Source organism: Scleropages formosus, chromosome 2 (assembly GCF_900964775.1).
Source record: "Scleropages formosus chromosome 2, fSclFor1.1, whole genome shotgun sequence".
Lineage (NCBI taxonomy): Eukaryota > Metazoa > Chordata > Actinopteri > Osteoglossiformes > Osteoglossidae > Scleropages > Scleropages formosus.
In genome coordinates this window covers 26,825,935-26,844,361 of record NC_041807.1, presented here as the reverse complement: position 1 = coordinate 26,844,361, position 18,427 = coordinate 26,825,935, and the positions used below count along the sequence as shown (strand labels likewise).

The 18,427-nt window shown below is 49.8% G+C and overlaps 1 protein-coding gene across 1 annotated transcript in view; it reads left to right on the top strand.

The window, feature by feature from the left end:
• col7a1 (collagen, type VII, alpha 1) overlaps positions 1-18,427 on the top strand; it is a 75,883-nt gene that overhangs the window by 21,537 nt on the left and 35,919 nt on the right. The window contains exons 13-51 of the mRNA XM_018756571.2: positions 476-592; positions 854-1,000; positions 1,328-1,453; positions 3,580-3,726; positions 4,206-4,331; positions 4,428-4,694; positions 5,310-5,453; positions 5,540-5,671; positions 5,852-5,998; positions 6,443-6,574; positions 6,798-6,944; positions 7,203-7,322; positions 7,940-8,089; positions 8,640-8,776; positions 8,947-9,073; positions 9,185-9,328; positions 9,746-9,924; positions 10,129-10,161; positions 10,357-10,389; positions 10,519-10,563; positions 11,804-11,911; positions 12,341-12,412; positions 12,508-12,543; positions 12,904-12,957; positions 13,115-13,186; positions 13,269-13,382; positions 14,245-14,271; positions 14,385-14,438; positions 14,644-14,715; positions 15,153-15,212; positions 15,379-15,414; positions 15,539-15,583; positions 15,785-15,820; positions 16,269-16,313; positions 16,878-16,913; positions 17,241-17,276; positions 17,398-17,430; positions 17,748-17,819; positions 18,235-18,294. Coding sequence (XP_018612087.1) covers positions 476-592; positions 854-1,000; positions 1,328-1,453; positions 3,580-3,726; positions 4,206-4,331; positions 4,428-4,694; positions 5,310-5,453; positions 5,540-5,671; positions 5,852-5,998; positions 6,443-6,574; positions 6,798-6,944; positions 7,203-7,322; positions 7,940-8,089; positions 8,640-8,776; positions 8,947-9,073; positions 9,185-9,328; positions 9,746-9,924; positions 10,129-10,161; positions 10,357-10,389; positions 10,519-10,563; positions 11,804-11,911; positions 12,341-12,412; positions 12,508-12,543; positions 12,904-12,957; positions 13,115-13,186; positions 13,269-13,382; positions 14,245-14,271; positions 14,385-14,438; positions 14,644-14,715; positions 15,153-15,212; positions 15,379-15,414; positions 15,539-15,583; positions 15,785-15,820; positions 16,269-16,313; positions 16,878-16,913; positions 17,241-17,276; positions 17,398-17,430; positions 17,748-17,819; positions 18,235-18,294 — 3,668 coding nt within the window. The remainder of the gene's footprint in view (positions 1-475; positions 593-853; positions 1,001-1,327; positions 1,454-3,579; positions 3,727-4,205; positions 4,332-4,427; positions 4,695-5,309; positions 5,454-5,539; positions 5,672-5,851; positions 5,999-6,442; positions 6,575-6,797; positions 6,945-7,202; positions 7,323-7,939; positions 8,090-8,639; positions 8,777-8,946; positions 9,074-9,184; positions 9,329-9,745; positions 9,925-10,128; positions 10,162-10,356; positions 10,390-10,518; positions 10,564-11,803; positions 11,912-12,340; positions 12,413-12,507; positions 12,544-12,903; positions 12,958-13,114; positions 13,187-13,268; positions 13,383-14,244; positions 14,272-14,384; positions 14,439-14,643; positions 14,716-15,152; positions 15,213-15,378; positions 15,415-15,538; positions 15,584-15,784; positions 15,821-16,268; positions 16,314-16,877; positions 16,914-17,240; positions 17,277-17,397; positions 17,431-17,747; positions 17,820-18,234; positions 18,295-18,427) is intronic.

Sequence of the window (18,427 nt, the reverse complement as noted above, 5' to 3'; positions counted from 1 at the left end):
GCGGGCATGTGGTGTTGCCCCCAGTACTCCGATTTCCTGGGCAAAGCGCACACTAGCCTGGGGACAGAGCTCTTTGTCTGGCGATGACTCAGTTTTGGAATAAAAATATCCCACAGTACTCTTGCTTGAACCTAAAATGAGTCACACAATGAAATGATCGGAGGCAGAGAACTAATTAATTCAAGGCATGAAGTTTTACTTCATAACCAAGGAGCCCCCGAACGTGAGCGGTGCTGTAGATGTGCGGACAGATCCCGCTGGTCCTGGCTGAAATAGCACGAAAGGCACCAGACAAACACCACGTGTGCTACTGGAACGCCGGACAGTACCATGCTTCATGGTTCGTGCTGAACAAAAACTGCGCTCCGAATTAAATTGCGCATAGAGTGAAACCGTAAGTACGTGAAGAGATCTTTTAAGTGTTCTCTCTAAACACGATGTTTTCTGACCTTATTTATGCTTCGATTGCGCCCAGAATCTGTGGAGCAGCAGGTTCTGCAGGCGACAACAACTGGGCCCACTTCGATCCTCCTTACCTGGAACCTGATTCAGTCCGCGCAGGGGTACCGTCTCGAGTGGAGGCAGGGAGAAGGTAAGGCGCTTATGACGCGCACGCAAACGCGCACGCCGAGACACACAGGTGTAACCGAGCACGTGGAGACTCGAGCTCTCGGGCATTCGTAGCCACGGAAAGAGACACGACCACACACGTAGGCAGAACCGCATACGTACACACAGATGAAACCACAGAGACGCACGTCCAAACACACACAAACAGAACCGTCTCCTCGTCTGTCTTCCGGCCCATGTGCACGCGTGACTCAGCCGTTGCCGTTCTGTCCTCCGACCACAGGGGGCAGAGTGCAGACGCAGTCCTTATCCAGGAGTACCAGCAGCTACGAGCTGACGGGACTGCAACCGCGCACCGAGTACTTGATCACCCTGTACACCTTGTATGAAGGGCGTGAGGAGGCCACCCCCGTGTCCACTTCCTCGACAGGTCCGAGGGATCAGCCTCGACCCGCCGGGGCTGCCGCTGGGACGCGGTTGATTCAATAAGAGTTGCTTTAGCAAGCATGTCATGTTCTTCAGTACCAGTCAAAGACATGCCCTCTGATTTTCTGCTCAAGCTTCTTGACCCCGTGCCTTGTGGGAAAATCTGGTTTTCAGCAACATGTGCTCACACTTCTCACTGGTACTTCATCTTAGGACTCAGCTAAACTATGTTAAATTAGCCTTGTAATAAATGCTGGCGGTGTGGTGTTTCTTCTCAAAATAAATCTCAATGCATCTGCACGTGTGTGTGTGTCCCTCTAAATGTTTATAGTGAAACAGCCCATAGGCCCGGTATCCAATTTGCGTGTGCTTGAGACGCTGGGCAACACCATCCGACTGGGTTGGACGGGCGTCGCTGGGGCGAGCCGGTATCAAGTCCTCATTCTCAACACCGAGGGTAAGAAACTCAGTTGTACTTTTACGCAGCAGTTGTTTCCTCACCTCTAGAAGTTTGCCCCGCCGTGCATGATAACCTGCTGAACACATGTGAATTTGTGTCTTGACCTTGTCTGCACGCTGTAATCGCACTTTACAAGTCAAAGCATCGGGAAGATGACTTTTCATAGTACATTACATACACGTACATTAATTAATTTAGCAGACGCTTTCCTCCAAAGCGACGTACATCTCATAGAAAATACAGTTTGTGCATTACATTAGGAGAAAGAGACATGGCTGCAGATGTGTGACTCTTAAAGACAGTTAGTTTGTTTCCTTCACCATAGGCACCGACGTTCATCACACAAGTAGCTGCATAAAACTTTACCAGAATATTGCCGATTCCTAATCACCTTCCTAGTAGTTTTTTTTTTTTGAGATACATATAAACATTTACGTTACATTGCAGGAGTGCTTCTGTAAAGGATTGATCTGAGCATGATCATGAACATTTATACCTTACATGATCTTAAGAAATCATGGGCGAAGTGACAGGACCACAAAGCAGGCAGACGTGGAAGAGCGTAGCAGTCTGGTTGGGGTATAGCAGTTGATCAAGTCCTATAAACAGCTAGGAACAGTTCTACTGATGCATTTGTAGACAATAACCAGGGTCTTGAATTTGATCCGGCCAGCTATAACAAGCCAGTGCAGAGAAATGCGTAGAGGAGATACATAGGAACGCTTTGGCAAGTCAAATACAACTCGAGCTGCAGCATTCTGTATCAGCTGCAGAGGTTTGATGGCAGCAGCAGGAAAGCCACACAAGAGAGAGTTGCAGTAGTCCAGACGGGATGTCACCATGGCCTGGACAAGTAGTTGGGCAGAGTCAGTTGTTAGGTAAGGAGGGATCCTGTGGATATTATGCAGGATGTATCTGCAGATCTGGGTTGTGGCTTCGATGTGCTGAGAGAAAGATAGACTTGAGTCAATTGCCACTCCCAGACTCTCAGCAGAGGAGGTAAGCAAAATGAGTGAGTTGTCCAGTTTGATCGATAGATCGTGACAGGAAGACAGGCCCCCTGGGAGGTGAAGAATCTCTGTTTTGGAGAGGTTGAGTCGGAGGTGGTGATCAGACATCCATGCAGAGATGCCTGACAGGCAGGCAGCAATGCATGCAGAAATGTCTGATGCTCCAGGTAGAAAGGCGAGGAAGAGCTGGGTATCATCAGCATAGCAGTGGTATTTGAATCCATGGGAGACTATGACCAGAGCGAGGGAGGAGGTGTAGATCAAGAAGAGGAGAGAACCCAGTACCGAGCCCTGAGGGACACCGGTTGAGAGAGGCAGAGGAGAAGAACGGGAGCTCCGCCAGACTACTTGATAGGATCTTTCTGTACAATACAGATCTGGGTATTTTTCTCTCATAGATCCTGGGGTGTGGATTCAGTTGTAGATTCAAATCTGGTTCAATCTATGTGGATTCTGTACGTTGTTCCTGAGTTTTTCAGAGTTTCCTTCAGGTGCTTCGGTTTCCACACTCAAAAGAAAAGCGTGTGTGAGAGTGCATGAGTGTGTGAGATTCCACTCTGATCCAAGGTATACCCTGCTTCACACCCTTTGCTTCCAGCATGGACTTCAGAGCACCGTGACCTTAACTTGGACGAGTGGCTATTGAAAACGGACACATAAAATACAGTATACACAGTGCTGCTTGAAAGTATGTGAACCCAATAGGGATGATCATTATTCTTGCATAAAATATTAAAATACACTTAAAATCTAAATCTTAAATATTAAACTTATGAAGTGAATAATGATGACGATTTACGCACCTGATTCTACTTACCTACTTGGTATAACCAATGCAACTTGGGCTTCACCGAAACTACTTCTGCGTTTCTACCACACACAAGATTTCCTCTAAAGCAACATACGGGATCGATCATTACACATCTGTTACGTCGCATGAGAAAGACCGATTCTCATTAAATAATTGTTTCATGGTAAAACTACGGGACGCAAGGGCTTCACATACTTTCCAGCAGCACTCTGCTTAGCCCTTGCCACTGACATGAGGTCTTATTGTTTGTTTCTACCGGTGTATTTTTTTAAAACTGACGTCTCCCATGTCTCCCATCATAGCTGGCACCGAGGAAACCCGAAGCATCCCTGGCAACGAGACCACTCTTGACCTGCAGAACCTCGCAGAAGGCATTTCGTACATTGTCACTGTGACTGCAGTGGTCGGGAACGCTGAGGGCGACCCGGTATCTGTCACGATCAGAGCAGGTGAGGCGGTCTCCATGAACGCGCGCTGCCTACGCACAGTGCAACTTCGTGCGAGCTTTTCTCTGCGTGTCTGCGTGAGTGTAAGAGCGTGTTTCCACGTGGATGTAGAGATGTCCTATGCTTGCGGCCTGCGTGTCATTTCCCGCAGAGGAAGCTTAGCGCTCTCTTATTCCGCTTGTTTATTTTTTCGCCGGTTAACGAAACAATGGAAACTGCTTTTCCTGGTGAGACGAGTCGAGACAAAGACCAGCTGGAGACAGTAGGTGCAGAATGTGTGTGTGGGCAGAGTAAGGTGTGGAATCCCACACACGGTTGGGCGGTTTGAGAGTTGCCATCGCTCCCAGTTATCAAGTCAAAGTGCTGGAAGGATGAGTGCACACAAAGGCCTGATTCTGATTTATGTCCTGTACATTTACTGCTCTCTTTACTGCATCTTCACTGCTTTCTCAGACATTTGCTTTATTTCCCTGGTTGAGCAGAACAACAGGCAGTGGGCAAAGTAACCAACCTGCGGGTCATGAATGCCAACAGCCGGCGGATAAGGATCGCCTGGGAAGGGGTGCCCGGTGCCACAGGGTACAGGGTTTCCTGGAGACAAGGCGCCGGTATGTTTACCAGATAGGGGTTACCGTGGGACATTTCCATTTCCGCAAGTCATAAAATAAATTTCAATAAACAAACTGTTTTTTGTTTGTGAGCAGCTGCCGAGCAAATCCGCGTCTTGGCACCTGACTCCACCTCTTTCACCCTGGAGGGGCTGCAGCCGGATGAGGCAGTCATAGTGGGCGTCGCTCCTCTGGTTGGCCAGCGTGTAGGCGAGGTCGTGTCGCTCTCCGCCAGGACCAGCGCCGTCTTGAGTGCCGTCACGGGGCTGCGGGTGCTGGACAGCTCTGCGCGCAGGATACGCGTTGCGTGGGCCCCGGTTTCTAGAGCAACAGGCTACAAGATCACATGGCGTCGGAGTGACGGTAAGAAGGACCTTTACTGCTTGACAGTTAAAGTCAAGATCAGACTGTTCCTCTTTGTCAAAACCACACACAAACACACAGTCTGAGCCACTTGTCCCATACGGGGTCGCGGGGAGCTGGAGCCCAACCCGGCAACACAGGGTATAAGGCTGGAGGGGGGAGGGGACACACCCAGGACAGGATGCCAGTCCATCACAAGGCACCCCAAGTGGGACTTGAACCCCAGACCCACTGGAAAGCAGGACCCGGTCCAACCCACTGCGCCCCCCTTGTCAAAACCATTTTAATCTTAAATGTAGGTAGTGGCAGCAGGTGGCGCAGTGGTTAGAGCTGCTGCCTTGCCGTCAACGGACACAGGTTATGAATCCCTGATCGAGGTACTTGCGCTGTAAAGCTCCATACGCGGCCGTATACATTTGAAACACGGCTGTAGGTTTGTATGTTGCGTTGGAGAAAAGCTGAATGAATAAACGCAAAGTGTTTCCGAGGTCCTACAAGAGGTCTGCCTCCTCTTCGGTGTGACTTGTGGTTTAACTTTTTTCACCATAATCCCCCTACCTTTGGCCCGAACCCTGTCTCCCTGTCATAACACACGCCATCGCTCTGTGTCTGCAGGGGTGGAGGCTTCTCAGACGGTATCGCAGGACGTCACGTCCTTCACCATCGATGGGCTCCAGGAGGACACTGGCTACCGAGTGTTGGTCTCCCCGCTGAGCGGTTCCCGGGAGGGAAGCGTCGCGGTCCTCGACACCAGAACAGGTACGTGCAGCTTCGTTTGGGCGTCGGCTCTGCCTCCGAGGTTCGCGCCGAGGGCCGACTTGTTCTCAGCCCGTCTTTCCCCTTAGGCTTTGAGCAGGTCGTCATCGGGAGGGTGACAGAACTGCAGGTGCAAGAGCCGCGCGGGGAGGTGGTCAGGGTGACGTGGGTCGGAGTTCAAGGTGCCACTGCCTACAGGGTCATTTGGAAACGCACCGACGGTGAGCGGGCAGCTGTCGTAAAAGAAAGAGGCCTTCCCAAATCAGACTTACTTTTGCAGTCTTCTTTGGTAAAATCAGTATTTTTGGTGTACGTCTGTCAGCTTGCTTCACAGTGACGTTTCCCTTTCCCTTAGAATATCGGATGTCTTATACTGCGTGTCACGACGGTCCTTTCCCCAGGGGGTCCGGAGCAGAGCCAGCTGGTACCAGGAGATGTCACAGAGGTGACTCTGGACAAACTGGTCCGGGGCGTGCAGTACGAAGTGCAGGTCATGGCCGTGGTCCGGGATCGGGAGGGATCTCCCGTCACCATCAGGGTGACTACCCGTAAGTGTCTCCAGTTCTCGTGGCGGCACATTGAGATGCCGCCTGTCGCTCGGCGTTCTCCTGGACGGTTTTTCATCTGTGCCTTTTGCTTTGGACTGTACGGAGGGCTGCGGTGTCCTCTCAGCTTCAGAACTCTTTAGATGTGTGTCAGGAGTTGCTCATGCGGGTCACCTGGGAGGGTGACCGTTAGCCAACCATCGTACCGATCTCTGAGGTACCCCTCACGGATTTAGCTCCCGGCCCGTTTTCGCGATCCAGTGATTGTGCTGGAAGGAGGAGCGATGTTCGGCTTTGTAGGGCAATGTGACACATGGGTGGCATCGCAGAGTACGCTTGTGTTCTGCGGAAGTTTGGGGCCCCAGTTTGGCTTCGCTCTTGTTGTGGTATTGCGCTGCGGAGCAGTGGTTCGACCGGGCGCTTCCGCTCTTTGGTGTAAACCCTCAGCTGGAGAACCTCCGGCGGTGGACAGACTGGAGGGCCTGCGGGTGCTGGAGGCCACGCCTGCGATGCTGCGTCTGTCCTGGAGGAGGGTGCCTGGAGTGTCGGGGTACCGCATCTACTGGAGATCATCGCAGGGTAAATATGTGTCTACACCCCTTGATATGCTGATTCACGCAGGCATAGACAACACCGAGTGGGTGCAGCCACGTAATGTAATTTACCTAAAGCTGAAGCAGATTTCATCTACTTGTACTTAAACTGACCACATGCAGGGTGAAACAAGCACTTGTATTGTTTTTTCTCCCGACATATCCGTACTCACCCGTTACCTCCAAACTCACTGTTTCCTGGACTCAAGATGAGGTGGAGTCGAGCCGTGTGATTCGAGGGGACCTCACCTCGTACGACCTTGACGGGCTGCAGCCTGGCCAGCGCTACGTAGTGCGTCTGGCTCCTGTCTCGCAGGGCCAAGAGGGCGAGGCGTTCGTGATCACAGCCAACACAGGTAAAGCGCCGCACCATGGTGCCGTGCCGCACTCTGTGCCCACTTGCCACGTTTCCCGCTGGATCTCACTGTGCTCTCGGGTCACTCTTTCACTCGGGTCTCGCATTGCCGCTGTCAGGTGTAAGACAACTGTTGTGGGTGACGTGTAACTGTCACAAACACCCGTCATGTCACTTCCGCTTCCCTCAACCTTTACCTGAATCCACCACACCGTTGCCCTCCGGTCTTGTCCAACCTGCCTCTCCACGCCCTGCCCAGCTCTCATACAGCCTGTCGGGGGGCTGCGTGTCACAGACGTCACCCAGAATTCAGTGCTGCTGACCTGGGTCCCTTTGGCCGGTGCCTCAGGATACGTCCTGCGCTGGAGAGAGGGCCAAGGTGAGCAGATCATCCTGGATTCCCTCTCACGCTTCACGGACACTTTGACGCATTCACTCTGGGAATGCGATGCTACGGTCTGCCCCTGAAGCTCCCTCTCTAAATGTGTGCATGACTGAAGCGTTTAATTTTCTTCCGCTCGCAACGTTTGATTTGAACGATAATACGGAGGAATTCTGGAACGCGTGCACACCCCTCTGGATTTTATTAGATCGTGCTACGTGATCATACCTGCGCGGTCCGGCAGCCTCGTGACCTTCTGTCCCTGCTGCATGTATTTGCATTTATTTGCTGTGCTGTTTCCCTCTAGATGTTGCTGTGACCCAGTGCTGAAAATTAAAGTTGCTAAAACAAAAAAACAAAAAAAAAAAAACCGTAGGAAGCGTATCTGATCGGGTATATCGGCTCACTCGTCGTAAGTCACCGTAGAGAAAAGTATCTGCCGAATGAATAAATGTAAGAGTTTAAGGATTATCGCTGCAAGCTGCAGCTGTGATGCACTGAGGTGAGGCTCAGGTTTGCATGAGTATAGCTTCAGGTGTCTGCTGCGGTATAGAGTTTAACAAAACCTGCTGCTGTGATGAACGGAGCCATTTCCGCTTTGTGCGCCGCTCCAGATCGAGGGGAGGGACAGTCGGTCACCCTCCTAGGCTCCTCCAGCTCATACCGGGTGACAGGGCTCCACCTGAGCCGACCCTACGGCTTCTTCATCCGGCCTGTCTTCGGCACAGAACTGGGGCCGGAGACCTCGATCCAGGATCGCACAGGTTACAGTCCCTCTCCTCCTCCTCCACCTTCCGGTTCCACCTCTATGCTTTTCATCCTTCCTGCTAGATGGGCTGGCAACTTGAAGGTTCCTGGTTCAGATCCCACCCTTCCCGTAGCTCTCTTGATAAAGGTGCTTATACTGAATGGTTGCAGCTCAAGTACCCTGTGGTGAACATGGGTAGCTCATCTGTAAATTGTATTGAAAAAAGCCTCAGGTATATAAAGGTATAATAATTGTAATAATAAATAAATTTCTGAAGAAGTACTGACAATCTCAGTATTACATGTTATTTTTTTTACAGTTTGAAGGAGAATTTGAAATAAAAGTACCATTGTAAACCCTTGTATGGTTGATTGTCCAAAATTGTACGTCACCTTGGAAAATGGTGCCAGTTGTATAAAAATAAAATGCAATATATTTTTTCATTTTAGGTCTATGTCTGGTGTGTTCTCGCTCACTTTTCTCAATCTGCTCTTGTCCTGAAAGATGCTGCTGTTTTTTTTTTTTTTTCGCTCACACTCCACTCCCTTGCTTTCGCTGCCTTGTAGTGTGCGTGGACGGTCGCCTGGATTTAGTCTTCGTGGTTCCAGCCTCCCGTGACCGAGCTGCCCTGGCAGAGTCCATAACCTCTCTCCTCAGCAGCGCTGCCAGGTCACTGGCCTCCATCGGAGCCAGCGACTCCCAGGTGAGTCCCCAGACCCTCGGCAGTTTGCCGCAGATAGCGAGCGGTGACGCCACATCGGCGTAAATGACAAAGGGAATCCTGATCTCTTGAGTCATCTGAAGAATGAAGCGTGCGCTGCGAGAACAATAGTTTAATTGCGCTGCAATAAGTGTCTGTTTTGTGCTGTCCAGGTGGGAGTGGTTGTGTACAGCTCTCGACCCAAGGTGTGGTTCCTGCTCAACCGGCACAACAACGTCGAGACCCTGCTGCAGGAGATCTTGTCCACCCCATTTAACGACGAGCCGGGAAACGCCATCGGTGCTGCTCTCCTTCCTCCACAGCCCTTCACCCCACGCAAGATCGCGCCCCGTGTCGTGTGACGTCGGCGGCGCGTCTGTCGGTCACATGGCGTTTTGTCTCCCCCTTCAGGTGAGGCAGTGACTTTCACCAGGCAGTTTGTGTTCTCCACCTCCGCTGGCCGTAGACTCGGGGTCCCCGGCGCCCTGGTCATCGTCGCTGACTCTAAGTCTACCGATGACCTCACCGGACCTGCCGCTGCCCTCCGAGCCTCAGGTTCGACCGCCAAAAACACCTTAGCTAACGCACACCTAAAAGGAAGAATTTTAGCCTGCCCACGTTTTTGCTTTTTAGGAAGGGCATATATGCTTTTATTATTTATTCCATCTGTTGGAAATAAAGTGTCCACTTCATTCCTTCATGTAGTTTATACAGCTGTGTCTGAAGCGTGTATCCAGAAATAAACTGCTTTGTGTGAAGATGCATATGAATTTTTGAAATTCTGCACAGCCATTTTTTAAAAATTTACATACACTTTTGGTCCATTTAAACATCTGAATAACAGCATATAGTTAAGATATATAGTATATATATTTACACTGATGCAGAAAATGAGCCAGTTAAATAACTGAGCCTTGAGTATAGCTGACATCTCAGAGAAAGAGACTAGTTTCCTGATTTTTCCTCGCCCAGGGGTGACGGTGCTGGCTGTAGGGATTGGTCGCGCGGACACAGAGGAACTGCGACGCGCCGTCACTGACGGCAGCGCTCGGAACCTCCTCTACGCCCAGAACCAGGCCCAGCTGGGCCAGCTGCACTCGGACCTTAGCGATCGGCTTTGTGCGCTGGCGAGGGGTGTCAATGGGGAGCAGGTGAGGCCTGGAGGGGGCTGTTAAACAGTGTGTTCGTATGTCAGAGACTCCCTGTATGTCAGTAACGCTCTGGCTGTCAGTGTGTCAGTCGCTCGGTCGCTCAGTGTGCGAGCCCGTCTGTGACTCTGATCTGCGTGCCCGCTGTCAGTGGGTGTGCTTCGCCACGTAGCCTCAGTCTCATTGTGTACTGCGTTTTTGCTGCAGAGACCAGAGCAGTGTACCATCCAGTGTTCCCAGGTGAGTGCCGTCCACAGCGCTGTCCTAATACACCTTCCAGCTTCCTTCTGTCCTTCCCTCTTTAGAAACCTGGACGTTTTAATTAGGCTGGGACCATTACACATTGACCCATTCCCCTGGTGAAAACATTATTTCTCAGCGTTTCCTCTAAAATATCCTTGTTTCCCTTACTGTCTGTTCCTCTGCCATTTTCAGTTCAAGGGGGATAAGGGCGAGCGAGGCGAAAAGGTAACAGTGCTTTTTCAGTTCCTTTTCACATGTTTCAGCACTGCATTAAAATATTAAAGCAGGTGTGATGTGGTTCTTATGTCATTCACACTCTTCTAAGCTGTGCTCATTGGCTGTTCGTCTTCCCAGGGGGAGAGAGGCAGGGACGGCGCCGATGGCCGCAAAGGGGAATCTGTAAGTGCAAGTTCTTCGGTCACCAGTTTAGTAGCGTTCAATACACATTCATTCATTTGGCAGATGTGTCTCCAAAGTAACGTGCAACTCAGAGTTAACAAAAATGTATTGAACCTAGGGGGTGCGGTGGCGCAGTGGGTTGGGCCGCAGTCCTACTCTCCGGTGGGTCTGGGGTTCGAGTCCCGCTTGGGGTGCCTTGCGACGGACTGGCGTCCCGTCCTGGGTGTGTCCCCTCCCTCTCTCCGGCCTTATGCCCTGTGTTGCCGGGTAGGCTCCGGTTCCCCGTGACCCCGTATGGGACAAGCGGTTCTGAAAATGTGTGTGTGTGTGTGTATTGAACCAACTCACTGAGAGATAGACGCATACACAAGATTCACAGCGTACGGTCGATTAGTCAGATAGCACCTTTTTTCTGGGATGTATTACTCAAGCAGCCGCATATAAAATTGATAGGAGGTAGTTTATTCAGAGTAGGTGAGTTTACAGAGTAGGTAAGAGATCTGGAGAGGAGTGGGTCTGAAAGACGTGTGTTTTGAGACTCTTCTTGAACGTTGAGAGAGATTCAGCCGTTTTGAATGAGAGAAGGAGCTCGTTCCACCATGACGGACCCAGAACTGAGAATATTCCAGTTTTTAATTTGGGACCTCTTCTGAATGGGACCACCATGCATCCAGAGGTAGAAGAGTGTTGCTGTCTGGTTGGGCTGTAGAATGTAGTCAGGTCCTGTAGGCATTAGTGAGCAGATCAGCTTATGGTCTTGTAGGTCATAACCAATGCTGAATTAGATATGGGCAGCTACAGGCAGCCAATGGAGAGAGACGAGGAGGAAAGGTACGTAGGAACACTTTGGTAGGCCAAACACAAGTCATGCAGCGGAACCCTGTACCAACTGGAGACGTCTGATAGCAGAGGTCAGAAAGTCAGAGAGGAGAGAGTTGCAGCAGTCCGAATGGAATATTACTATGGCCTGGACCTGAAGCTGGAGAGACCGAGTTGTGAGTTTTAGGGCAGATCCTTCAGACGTGATACAGGATCTATGTACGGGACCAGGTTATGAGTTTAATGTATTAAGAGAAGGAGATACTTGAGCCACCTGTTACTCCTAGACTCTGAACAGATGAAGTGGATGACATGACCAAGTTGTCCAGTTTGACCGAGAGTTCCTGACGGGGAGATGACCCTGCTGGGAAGTGAAGGATCTCTGTCTTGGATTAAATCACACTCTGTCTGTATTTTTCAGGGCCGAGATGGACTCCCTGGGAGGGAGGGGCCCCGGGGCCCTCAGGGTCCTCCCGGGACCCCTGGCACCAGCGTGGGGCCCGCTGTTCCTGGGGAGAAGGGTGACAGGGTGAGTTCAACAGTTAGGAAAGATGGTGCATGAATTAGTGAATTCAGCAGAATGAAGACAATGTCTCAGATTCATTTTTAGTGTGTAAGTGTGTATTCAGTTGTGTAAGTCTGATCCTCGGGGGGGCGTGGTGGCACAGTGGGTCGGACCAGGTCCTGCTCTCCGGTGGGTCTGGGGTTCAAGTCCTGCTTGGGGTGCTTTGCGACGGACTGGTGTCCCATTCTGGGTGTGCCCCCTCCCAGGTGTGCCCCTTCCCCCTCCAGCCCTTCGCCCTCATCGTTAGCCTCCGGCTCCCCATGACCCCGTATGGGACAAGCGGTTTCGGCTGATGTGTCTGAAGTCTGAGGCTGTGTTCAGGTTTAGTATGAGCTTTTTCCCACTTAAAAATGACCCTCTTCCCTCTGTTCCTGTGGCCCTCTTCCACTGCAGGGTTTCCCGGGCCTGGACGGCAGGCCTGGTCTGCCAGGTCGCACAGGAGCCCCGGGCCCCGCAGGTGTTCCGGTGAGTGCAGAGCCTCAGTGCCTGTGGTCGCAGTGTTACTGCTGCAGGTTTCTCACACATACATTGTGGCGGTCATGTTTTCTTGGCTCTTCCAGGGAGCCCAGGGCCTTCCGGGTGTCCGAGGAGATTCGGTGAGTGGCCTCCGACAGCTGTCCACAGCACACAGTACTGTGGCTCCTAACAGACCTCGCTCTCACATTAATTTCTAACTTCCCTATTTGTGTGCCGGCTATGTGACAGGAAGGATGTTTTCATTCTTATTTTTCCCGTATTAGCCTCTGTAATGAAGAGTTAACCTGTCACTCAGTAAGTTGCATTTCGGCACAATCCCATGAGCTGTGATGCGTTGCTGTAACGTGTGAAGGCATTGTCTACCATTTTTGAGCTCTGTTGTAGTTTGCTGCGTTTTCCTGTGTACTCTATTACGTACCGTGTTGCGCACTGTACTCTGTGCTGTGCTCTGCTTTGACTGCAGTCTCTCTGTGTGCCAGGGAGAGCCGGGTGTTCCTGGACCACCTGGGTCGAATGGGGAGAAGGGCGAAAGGGTGAGTGAGAGTAGCTACCACACAGTGGGGAGTCCAGGTTCATCTGCACGTCAGGCGCCTCTTGTTTCCAGCGGGTGTGAAGTGCAGGGTTCATGTGCAGTGCTTATGCTTGACATTGTGATGCTGAGTATAATTTTGGGTTCTGTTGCCGTTTCAGGGTGAGCCGGGATCAGCTATAGGCCCAGGTTTTCCAGGACGGAAGGGTGAGCCGGGCATCCCAGGAATACCGGTGAGAGACCTTCAATCTGCTGGTGTGGCACTGGGGCACAAGGCAGTGTGACCTCATCTAACTGGCCATTTGGATCTTCTAGGGCACACCTGGACGCCCAGGGCTCGATGGAAGCAAAGGAAGTCCAGGACTACTAGGGCCTCCGGGACAGGATGGCCAGCCTGGGATACCAGGCACCCCTGGACTTTCCATTAAGGTCAGACTTCATGTCCTGTTCTTGAATTTCAGTAAAGGGTCAGAGCCACTGGCGGATGCTTTTATGATGTCTTACCATGCTACATGTCAATGTACTCCAGCATCCTGAATTTCCAGTCCTAGCAATCTGCGATGGTCATGATTGTAGAAATTGTTTCTAAGTGTTCCTGCAATCTGTGATACAAGTGCATGAGATGCTATGTTTCTCATGAGCTTTCAACACCGTTAGATGGTCCACACCAGTCTCACCTGACCATCCCTGACTCAAGCCCGACTCCTTCTTCCCCCTTTTCATCGTTCTCTTCATCTTGCTGCTTTCCCCTGTAATCTGTTTCCTTGACAACTAACGTGTTGCGGAAGCGAAGCAGCCCTGATGTTCAGCCCTGCTATAGACGTGGGCGGGCGGGAGCAGGGCTGGCGGCAGGGTGCTGGAATTGCCAGTAAAGAGGGGGATTAGAGTGGGTGAGATAAGAGGCTTGTGTGCAGTTCAGAGACACCAAACGTCCCCATGGATTTCGGAGCAGGGTTGCGCTCGTCTTTCTGCTGTCACTGTACACAATGAAAGGGTGGCCAGCAGTTTTTTTTTTATTTTGGAGATGGGGCTGTCAATAGTGTTACTGTTTTGGTGGGAAGGCTGTCTGGTAGTGTTTAGAGTGCTGGTGGAGGAAGAGGACAAGGCATTCCGGGGAGTGAGGAGACGAGTGCACTGTGGAGTGTAAAGACATACAACAATGTGTGGAGGGACGCTATGGGGACACAGACTGGGAGACTCCTGGAGTGTGATGCTGGTGAGCTGCAGGAGGAGCTTTGGGCCCCTTTGAACTGTTTTTGCTTTACTTAATGTATCTCGTGCCCTCTTGCAGGGAGAGAAGGGCAACCCTGGCGAGAGGGTAAGTGTTGCTCTCAAATCCAGTGATTTCAGGTATTGTTTTTGGGCTTCACTAGCAGTGACTATGAGCCTCTCTCGCTTTTGTTAATTCCTTTGTCTTTTTCTGTCTCTCAGGGGCCTCCAGGGGTGGGCAGTGGAGTAGCAGTGAAAGGAGAAAAGGGATCCCTGGTGAGTCGACCCCATCTCGGTCTTTGTGCCTAATTTGTCGGATATTGACCATTTCTGGGACTGACCCTGAAACTGGCTCTCATGATCAATTAATTGATTTGATTCACCTCTGGGATATTGGTGCATATGAGTATTAGTTGGCATAATGTGTTTGAGTGTCTATGTGTGTATTGCGATTGTCCAACCAGTGCATATGTGTTCTTAGGGTCCACAAGGGCCACCAGGCATCCAGGGGCCCCGTGGTTTAACAGGTCCTGCTGGCCCAAAAGGAGAGAAGGTTTGTTAAGCAATGGTGCTACTGATGTCTGAAAGCCATGCGTGTTGAAATCTGTGCGTGTATGTCTTTTTGTCTCTTGTGTCTGCAAGAGGTGGCCAAAGGGCTGCATGCAGAGCACTGTATCACATAATGAGGCCCAAAATAACACTTCTAAAGCTATTAATTTGTAGTATTTTTACCATAAATACTGTAAATTCTACTGAAACACACGATGGTCGTAGATGCACACATGAACATGCACCGCACTTAAATAAAATTCAGTAAAATAAGTATTAAGTAAAGTTTAGATATATATGATTCAGTATGTCACTTACTATGTTTTTTTTTTTTTATACATGTGGACCTTTTCACAATAATGATTGTGGCCCTTGGCCAAAAAAAGGTTGGGCAGCCTGGGTTTATACCGTGAATCAGTAACAGTGATGTCTGTGTTTCAGGGGGATACTGGAGAGGGACTACCAGGACCCCCAGGGAGAGCTGGAGAGCCTGGAGACAGGGTGAGACATCTGCTCCCATCATTATCACCTAAAGCCACATTGATAGTGGTGTTCTCCTCATAGTCATATTTTAACTGTTTGGAACTGAAGCCGAAAGATCCCGTCACCCTCTGATGATGGTGCGGTACCATGCTTGGACTCTGAGACTGAGCTGTTTCTCTTTCAGGGCCCACGTGGACCTCCTGGAGAACTGGGCAGCAAGGTAGGACCGTGTGATACCTTGCCTTGCCTTGTTGATGCCCATTTATATTTGCGCAGGCATGTGGGTACATGAATGTGTCAATGAATGAATGCGCTCTTATATAACGTCATCTCTTTCTCCTCAGGGTGACAGGGGGCAGCCAGGCGAGCCCGGCTCACAGGGGGATAGGGTGAGCGCACGATTTATCTGAACAAGTCCTCTGAGATACAGTGTTCCAGATGTGTCTGTTTGGTGTAAATGAAGCACCACTTTGTGTGCATACAGGAAGTAACTGTACACAGTGGACTGTGTCAGCAAGTAGCAGGCTGTAGACGACATGCACATGTGTCTAAACAGGAAGTGATCCTGTAGTGATTTGTGACTTTTGCAGGGTGAGCGGGGACCAGCGGGCCCAGCAGGAGAGAGGGTAGGATCTGCTCCGACACGCTGTCCGTGCGGCACGCTCGTTTTACACGCTGATGTGTTTGCATGAATCACGATCGTAAGCTGTCAGAAGATTCACAGCTGTTCCTGTCTGGTAGTTTAATAGATCTGAAAGGAAAAAAAATCTGACTTAGAAAGTAGGGGGAGCTGATATCATAGTGGTTAGAGCTGCTTCCATTGGATCTGAAGGTCTGCAGTTGGCATCTCACCCACTGGTGTAGTACCCTTGAGCAAGGTATCCTAAATTGCTCCAGTAAAATTACCCAACGGCTTAAATGGGTGAATAGTTGTAGGTGGTTTAACATTGTGAGTCGCTTTGGAGAAAAGTGTCAGTTAAAAAAAATAAATGTAAATGTGGAAAAGGTCCTTTAAATGAAGTCCCAGAGAGAGTTATCACTGCCTTTGACCAGTTGGGGGTGTCTTTCTATCAGGGGGAACCTGGGAAACCAGGCTCACCGGGAGCTCCAGGCCTCAGAGTGAGTACCACCGTGCACATTACTGCTAAATTATACTTAGCAATAACTATGTAACGGCTTAAAAAGTTATATTCACCATAATGGGGCAGCTGGTAGTGTGGTGGTTAGAGCTGCTGCTTTTGGACCCAAAGGTTGCAGCTTCAGGCCTCACCCCTACCTGCAGTATCCTTGAGCAAGGTACTTACTCTAAATTACTCCAGTAAAATTATCCAGCTATATAAATGGGTAAATACCTTGACATTTCAAGTTACTTTGGAGAAAAGTGTCAGATAAATTTAATGCTCTTTACATTCACACATGGCAACAATGACTTTACTCACTGACAGTGGTCTTCTCTGCATTGTAAGAATGACAACGAGGTTGTTTAGTAAGACCTGCCATTTGAAAATGACCATGTGTTCAGACCTGTTTTAAGATGGATCCACTCTGAACGAAGCTGCAAACCCATGCAAGCGATCTCTGTGCAGTTGCTAAATAAAGTAAATAAATAGAGATGAATCAGAACTGAATTTAGCTCAGCTGGCTGTCTGGCACAGAATGCTCATCCTTATTGTTTGCTTGCAGGGTTTGCCAGGGGCCAACGGGTTGCCAGGGGAGAAGGTGAGAGAGCAGATGCATCATTATTCATTGCGTCCAGTCTGAGTTGGGGGTAACTCTAACTTGTACAATAAACAGATGATGAGAACCTTAATAGACTAGACTCGTCACACAAAGATTGCAGGTGTAGAGGGCATGGAACTGTATGTATTGTGCTACTACGTTTGCAGATGTGGTGCAGCATAGCTCTGTAAATGGCTAAAAGAATCCCGTTATTAAAATCACTTTATAAAAAGTGAAAATTAATTCACCAGTTCTGTTTCTTTTCCTTTCCTTTTTTCACCCGCTGTTCCCCACATCTACTCCACGGTCTGTCTGTCCATACCCCAGGGAAGCCAGGGAGCTCCAGGGGAACCCGGTAGAGGTGTAAGTCTCCGGCCAAGTACGGCTGTGGTCTTTCCCTCGTTCCACCGGCCAGTGTTGAACTCTGAGATGATGTTTTTAGCGCTGATCTAGAGACTGATGCACCTTTCATTTACCCTCCTAGCTGCAAGGACCACCTGGAACCAAGGGGGAGCGGGTATGTGTGATGCACTGCACTGCAACATCTCACATTCACTGTCACGTCTCACAGAAATGCACACAGACAATGAAGCAGGAGTAGCTGAGATACCTCTGGGTGGAAATTTGTGAAAGCCAAGTTTGGATTAAATGCCCTAAATAGACGCAATATATATACAGTCAGATATGACGTAAGAGAGAGCAAAATGCACAGGTGTATATATATATTTATATACCATATATCTATATATTAAAAGACTATAACAGCAGCTGTTGCAAGGAAGTCCTGTTTGTGAAGCATCTCACTATTTCTGTCTCCTTTTTCCCCTGCCTTAGGGTGAACGGGGTTTGCCAGGCCCTGAGGGGCCCAAAGGGTCAAAGGGTGACCCCGCAGAGAAAGGTGAAAAAGTGAGTTGGTACCCAGTGAGGTACAGGATGATGCACCTTGTGACTGGAAAGTGAGGAATGAAAACTGGTAACAGGAGAGTGTGTGTGTGTGTGTGTGTGTGTGTGTATACATTTGGAGACATAGATTCACGTCAGCTCCAGACTTCAGCCGTAATAAGAGTCATAACCTTATTTACATAATGTAATTTTTCATGATGCTATGATAGTGATTCTCTGTGCAAAGCCCCATAAAAAACAACCTGGGTTTGAAATTCATTACTGAAGTCCATGTGATGCATATGCTGCACGTTCTCTGTTCTGTGTCTAAGTCCACAGGCCATCTTATTCACGTGCACTTTCATTTTTGTGGAATGATCTTTTAATAAAGTGTGATTTATTCTCTTTGTCTCTCTGTATCTCTCTCATCGTCTCGTAGGGGCAGCCAGGTTTTGGGGTCCCAGGTCAGCCTGGACCAAAGGGTGAACAGGGAGAAAGGGTGAGAGTTTACACTGCATGTGGACTGCATATTCCAGTAGCAGTGACAACAGCAGAATCATTGTAGACTGAATTTTGGTTATACAAGTTTCTGCCAGCGATGGAATGTTAAATCATTTACACTGCACTGTGTT